We start from the raw sequence: 7,068 nt of genomic DNA, 5'->3' as shown, positions 1-7,068 counted from the left end.
TTGCCTCAGTTTTTCTATTTTTAGTAGAGACCAGGTCTCGCTCTTGCTCAGGCTGGTCTTGAACTTGTGAGCTCAAGCAATCCACCTGACTCAGCCTCCCAGAATGATAGAGTTACCGGCAAGCCACCGGACACTCGCAGAATTTCCTATTAAAGGCTAAATCATACTCCATTGTACGGCATCCCATTGTGCTTATCCATTCATCCCCCATGGGCACTTCAGTTGCTTCCCCCTCTTGATTACTGTGAAGAATGCTGCTATGAATAATAGGTATGTAGATATCTCCTTGAGATTCTGCTTCCAATTCTTTTGGATACATATCCAGAAGTGGGATTGCCGGATCATGTGGTAGTTCTATTTGTAATGTTCTGAGGACCTGCTATACTGTTTCAATAGCAGTTGCACAATTTTATAATCCTGACCTTTCTAAGATTAAATATAAATTTACATCTGTAAGTATAATCCCTTTCTAAAATTGCAAGCCCCTCTAAAAATGAGAACCTCACTTACCTCCCCTCTTCCTTCCCCGTAGCCCCTCTGACTGTAAACCACAAACCACTACTGTAAGCTAAGGGCTCACCCTTGCTACTTGGGCCTCCCTCCCAAGAGTGAAGAGATCCCTGTGATGCCCATAGAAAGAAAGAAAGCAAATGTGGCAAAGAAGTAACACCTGGGGCATCTGGGTGATGGTCACACAGGCATTCCTTGTTATTCTAGTAACTTTTCCATCGATTTAAGGTTTTTGTTTTTTTTTTTTTGAGACAGAGTCTCACTATGTTGCCCTCGGTAGAGTACTGTGGCACCACAGCTCACAGCAACCTTGAATTCTTGGGCTTAAGTGATTCTTTTGCCTCAGCCGCTGAGTAGCTGGGACTACAGGTGCCCACCACAATACCCAGCTATTTTTTGGTTGCAGTTGTTTAGCTGGCCCTGGCCGGGTTTGAACCCAGAACCCTTGTATACGCAGCTGGCACAGTAACCACAGGCGTTGAGCCCTGCCCCACTATTTTTTGTTGCAGTTGTCATTGTCATTTAGCTGGCCTGTGCTGGGTTCAAACCAGCCAGCCTTGGCGTATGTGGCTGGCTCTGTAACAACTATGCTACAGGCACTGAGCCACAATTTAGTTTTTTGAAATTAAAATGGTGTGTGTGGGGGGAGGGGTTTCCACCGCCACTCATCCTGAGGTGGGCTGCTGTTTGTCAAGGTCTTGAAGAGTAGGACAAGGGTAGTCACTGGCAGCCTAGTCCTGAACAATGATTCCAGGTCTGCCATAGGGGCTGCAGCTTGGAGAGGCAGATTTTACTTTGTGTTTCATGGTGAGGGCAGGGGCCAGGGTGACAAAATGTTCTTACGAGCTGAACAGTTTGAGAGACCAAGTGTCAAAAGAGCAGTGTACAGTGTCTCCCAGCCTCATTGGGCTCCAACGTTTGTCACTGCGAATGAGACAGAGTTCCTCCCTGAAGATGTGGTGATGAGCATAACTAAGATCAGATGACAAGAAGAGGAAAGCACGCTTTGCTGACCTTAACGTCACAAAGGGGAAAGAGTAACTACCAGCGTCCAAAATCTCTAGGACTCAGGAAAGTTCCTAGGACAGGAACATAGCATCACATACAGGCATGTTGCCCTGTCCTTGTCATCTAAGTGCACAGACATCTCTATAGTACCTGCTGTGCCCATTTTAAAAAGTTCTTCATAGATCTTAGGCCACTCCTTTTCCTCAATTCTCAGTATAACATGGCCTTAGCTGTTGTCCCCAAATCCAGCAGTGACTTCCCCCCATGTCATAATGCCAAGTCACTGGGCACGTTTGGAGGCCAGACAGTGTTCCTCCTGTCTATGTGCCATCAGCTCAGGTGTCCTCTAGAGCATCTTTTCTGCCCATCCCCTCCTTCCAAGGTGGTACCTGGTATCCTATGGCAAAATGTCAGGGGACTCTGTGAAACCCCTCGACGCTTTCTACTTACCTTAAGGGGCAAGGGCTGACGTTTCTCAGGGTTGTAAGGATCTGCCTGGCCAGCAAAGGCATGTCCCAGGATGGCATCGACACCAACACAACAGGGCTCTGGGCATGGGGGGCTGGTCTGGGTGCAGTTGCTACAGCCACTATCCACCGAGTCCGCCTGCCAACTCCTGAAGGGGGACATTGCATGGTAGTAGAAGCACCTGATAAAACCTATTTCTTTCCAATGACTGATGACAATTACTTTTCATATGAACTAAAAAGGCATTTCTCTGCTCTAGAGAAGTCAACACTTCAAGGACTTTCATTAAAAGGCTCTCCCTTTATTACCAATCACAGCTGTTGAAGACACCAGAAAATCACTTCCTCTCCTCCCCTGAGCACAACGCCCTCCCTCTCTACCATGCACTATCCCTTCTAAAAATAACATTCCTCGCTAACCTAAATTCAAGGAAAGTCACAGGGAAGAAGCAGGAAGCTTTGGAAAGAGGCTGCTCTTTACGGGAAACATGAAAGTGGTCCGGAGAGAAAGCCAGTCACAAGAGGAGCCTGCTCCCCTGAGCTATTCATCCGCTTTATGCAGGTCTCCACATAGCAAGGGTTCACCCATGTGCTACTTCAGGGGAAGCATGCACCCATCTCGAGGAAACATCCAGAACAGGCAAATCCACAGAGACAGAAAACAGATTAGTGGTTGCCAGGGGCTGGGCAGAGGGGTGGGAGTGACCGCTGACGGGTGTGGGCTTTCTTTCAGGGGTGATGAAAATGCTCTAAGATTCTCTGTGGTGATGGTGGTACTCTCTGTGACTGTCCTAAAAACCATTGAATTACACAGTTGAAATGGGTGAATTCTATGGCAGACAGATTGTATCAGTAAAGGTGTATCTTCAAGGGATCTTAATGTATCTTTTCTTGGCAGAGAGGACACCCAGTAGTCCCACTACTGAAGAGAAACTCCAGAACAGAAGGGAGAGGAAAAAAGCCTAAGCGGAAGTTGGGAGAGAGCTCGGGTGCTGCCCTCGTCCAGATCAGCATTAAATGCCCCACCAGAATCCTGGCTTCTGGGCAGTGGGACTGAAGAATTTTCTGGCACATCCATCAGGGGCATGGATGAGACAAGCAGGAACACCTGGCACTCATCTCCCTGCCTATTGTCAAGAGCCTTTCCCCAGGGGTGTTGACGTGCCTTTGCCCTGGAGAGGACAGTGGCCTGGCTGCCTCTTACCGCTCTGACACGGCCTCAGCCCGCTCTTCCTTCTGCTCCATCTCCAGGCTTTCTTCCTCAGCGCACTCCAGCCTCACTCGCTCCTTGGCCAGCTCCCTCTCTACCGCCTGCAGCTGGGCTGTGGTCCTAGCCAGCAGTGCTGTCACCGCGTCCTGCAGGAGAAAAGGGCATCCAGACCCATAGCAGTGCCACAGGCAGGGGGCCACCACGCCTCACCATTCACAGCAGGACATTCATGCAGCCTTTCCTACAGCTCTCAGGCTCAAATTTAAAGTAACCAATGTGTGGCCCATGACCATGCAGCCATTTGTATGAAAAAGGCATTCTCATGTAAGGGGTGTGTGTAAGAACATGTCCCATGCTTATTACTTCCCCTGACACTCAACTTCTTCATTGCCACTGCATTCTGACTTTAACTCTACACAGATACTTCTCAGGAATGACTTCCCCAAGTAAAAGCCAGTCTCAGAGCCACGAGGGCAGTAGCTCCTTAAGGCAGGGCCAAGTACCGTCTTGCCAGAGGCAGGGTCCTCGGCCGAGCTCTCCTCCCTGGTCCGTGGGGGCTCTGGGCTGGTGAAGACCTGGACAGGGTGCCAGCGCAGCTGCATGTCGCCGGAACTGTCGTAATCAGCCAAGTTAATCTGAGCAATGCCCTGCAGGGGTGTCAAAAAAGCCAGGGATGGCACCACATGATTTCGCCATAACCACTAGAGTCCTTGAAAATACTAATTTCACCCTTAAATCTAAAAAGACATAAAATATTTCATTCCTGTTAAAAGGACTGCAACTAAAGAGGTCTCAGAGGATCCTAACAGGGTGGCACCCTGGAGCTGGCTCAAGCTCAGGGCTCTGCCACTTGATGAGCCACTGATTCTCCCAGGGACTTGTGAAATAAGCAAGCGCTACTGCACGCCCCAGCTGGCAATCCTGCTGCTGAGGGACAGGGTGAAAGGGAGAACTCTAACCACGGAAAGAAACCACCTGGCTCCCAAATGCAGGCCTGGGCACTGGGTGGCTGGGTGCCCAGGACAAACTGCTGACTCTCTGGAGCTTAGTCCTAGGGCTGCTAGATGAAATACAGAGCATTTAGGGAACCTCGAATTTCAAATAAACGATCGATTTTTTTGAAGTATTATTAAGTCTCAAATATTACATGGAATATACTTTAAAAGTATCCAACATTTATCTGAAATATAAATTTAACTGACCGCACTACATTTTTATTTACTAAATCTGGGATACTATGAAAGCTATCTCACGGGGGTTTTGCAAGTATTAGTTGAGAGAAGACATTTAACAGTACAGAACACTTGATGAGGTCACAGGCTTGGGTAGCCCCTTTTGTGCTCCTGGCTATGGGGATCACTTAGCATCATGACAGCTTCTAAGCAACCCACCCTGGGAAAAAGGGAGGGCAGAGACAGGGACAGAAGAGAAGAGAGAGAAAGACAAAGAAAGGGACACTGGGAAACAGAGGATGATGAAAGCATAAAGACACAGAAAGAGAGAAAGAAAGACAAAGAAAGTCTGACCAGGGAGAAGGGAGGGGAGGGCAAGGCGTGGCCATACCAGCAGCTCCTCCTGCAGCTGCAGGCTCACCGAACACACGTACAACTGGAGTGACTTCAACACCAGCATGCTGGGCTGCACAGGGATTCTGAAAACCTCATTACACACCAGTGGAGCTTGGAATTCCAGAGCTTTGGAGCAGTAGGTGTTGGGCGTGCCAGAGTCCAGCGGGGACAGATAAACACGGACGTGGCTAGAACCAGAAAGGAAGGGAAGACACGCGGTGCTCACTGGTGGCACACAGACCCACACAGTTGCCCTTTCACATGCCCAAAATCCTTTGGAAAAAGCTCCTTTCCCAACTGAGAGTAAGCCCAAAGCACTAACATGTCCCTGGAGACTGGGGCAGAAGAAAAAGACTTCCTAGTCAGGACTGAAGGTGGCAGAGGGCTGGGGCTGTCTCAGCAAGAGTCCCTCAGCTCTCTCCACAGCTCCCCTGCCAGAGTGCCAGCCTGAGCTCAGATGTTAGTGAGTGCTGCCAAAGCACCTGCAGGCCAACCTGAATCCCAGGGCATCCTCAACGGCCTAAACCAGGGGCTTCCGAGGCGTGTAGGAGACTACAGTTTGCAGAGAAGACACCCAAAAGAGGGCCCCCTCTGGGATCTAAACAGGCCACTACAAGTGTGGTCACCTGCCTGAGTAAGTGGGGCCCTCTATCAGGCACCCATCTGGGGTCACTATTGAGGCTAAAGTTACCAGGTGGCCCCAACTGGTCCCACATATATTGCCTTCTCCTCCTCTCAGCCAAGCATTTTCAGATGCCAGCCGGAGGCCACTTAGTGCACCAAGTGCGGCTGCATGATCACCACTCATTGCTGGGGCCAACTGAGCAATAGGGCCAACCAAGTGTGGCTACATCATCACTGCTCATTGCTGGGACCAAGGGAGACATTTTCAGCCTAAGTACTGTCAATGACAGGTAGGGACTTCCTTGGCATCAACACTATACAACTAGCCGGATTCTATTGCCTTCATCTGCCTCCAATATTAACTAGACTTTTTTTTTTTTTTTTTGAGGCAGAGCCTCAAGCTGTCCCCCTGGGTAGAGTGCCGTGGCATTACAGCTCACAGCAACCTCCAACTCCTGGGCTCAAGCGAGTCTCCTGCCTCTGCCTCCCAAGTAGCTGGGACCACAGGCGCCCACCACAACGCCCGGCTATTTTTTGGTTGCAGCCGTCATTGTTGTTTGGCGGGTCCGGGCTGGGGATTTGAACCCGCCACCTTAGGTGTACGTGGCTGGTGCCTTAGCCAGTTGAGCTATAGGCGCCCAGACTTAACTAGACTCTTAAAAACTTATAATCCTGGGTTGTGCCTATAGCTGAAGGAGTAGGGCACCGGCCCCAAATACCAGGGATGGCAGGTTTAAGCCTGGCCCCAGCCAAAACTGTAAAAAAAAACAAAAACAAAAACAAAAATCAAACAAAAAAACCATATAATCCTAAAAGACTGAGGCAAGAGGATCATTTGAGCCCAAGAGTTTGAAGTTGCTGTGAGCTATGATAGCACAGCACTCTACCCAGGGCAATAGTGAGACCCTGTCCCCCCCCCAAATATAAAAATAAAGTCTTTTTGTAGCAAAAAACTCTAAACAAGCAAAACAAAACAAAAAAACATATAATCCTTCATGCTCAGATGGAGATTCATCCCTGTTGCGTTACTGCAGACTCGGGTTCCCAGACCGCCCCTTCCCTCCCTGAGCCGGGCCCTGTGCTGGAGGCCCTCGGGAGGCTGAGGCTCCTGCTTACACTTTGCAGTCTTCCTTCACCGCCAGCCCTGCGGGGTTCTTCAGCTGCAGCACGTGCACCAGGAGACACTCGCTGACACTGTCATGCCTAGGAAACCAACCATGAGCCTGTGAGCAGCAAGTTTCCCGTGGTGGAGACATCCTTCTGGCTGAAGTACCATGGTGGCCGCCAACTGAGGGGCCCACCCTACTCCCAGGGGACAGCTGCAACATCTGGAGCCATGTTTTGCCTGGAGACATTTTTTTTATCTTTTATCGTTGCAACTGGCAGGTGGTGGTGGGGGACGCAGATGGTATCTAGTGGGTGGGGCTTGGGGATGCCACTCAGTACCCTATAGGATAGAATGTGACCTCTTCACAGCCCTCCCAGCACAGATTTAGAGATCTGACCTGGGTGCCAGTAACACCAGGAGGAGAAACTCTGAGGGAATAATGGGAATGAGCAGATGCAAACATTGGTGCCTGGCAACTGCTTGCTGGCATGAACATCACAGCCACTGCCTTTATTGAAACCGTAATGAGAAACCAAGAAACGGAACCTCCTGGTTACCTGCTCTGGGATGAGA

At 49.8% G+C, this 7,068-nt stretch overlaps 1 protein-coding gene across 2 annotated transcripts in view; it reads right to left on the bottom strand.

Annotated features, from left to right (window-relative positions):
• The window catches only part of WWC3 (WWC family member 3), a 146,305-nt gene that overhangs the window by 12,866 nt on the left and 126,371 nt on the right, over positions 1 to 7,068 (bottom strand). For both annotated transcript variants that reach the window (XM_003793098.3, XM_023515070.1), the window contains exons 14-18: positions 6,504 to 6,590; positions 4,759 to 4,951; positions 3,699 to 3,842; positions 3,190 to 3,341; positions 1,969 to 2,134 (exon numbers count right to left, since the gene is read on the bottom strand). In XM_003793098.3, coding sequence (XP_003793146.1) covers positions 1,969 to 2,134; positions 3,190 to 3,341; positions 3,699 to 3,842; positions 4,759 to 4,951; positions 6,504 to 6,590 — 742 coding nt within the window. The remainder of the gene's footprint in view (positions 1 to 1,968; positions 2,135 to 3,189; positions 3,342 to 3,698; positions 3,843 to 4,758; positions 4,952 to 6,503; positions 6,591 to 7,068) is intronic.

Source organism: Otolemur garnettii, unplaced genomic scaffold (genome assembly GCF_000181295.1).
Source record: "Otolemur garnettii isolate 467f Iridium unplaced genomic scaffold, OtoGar3 scaffold00065, whole genome shotgun sequence".
NCBI classification, from domain to species: Eukaryota; Metazoa; Chordata; class Mammalia; order Primates; family Galagidae; genus Otolemur; species Otolemur garnettii.
Note: the sequence above shows the minus strand (reverse complement) of the source record. Positions and strands in the feature narration are given on the sequence as shown.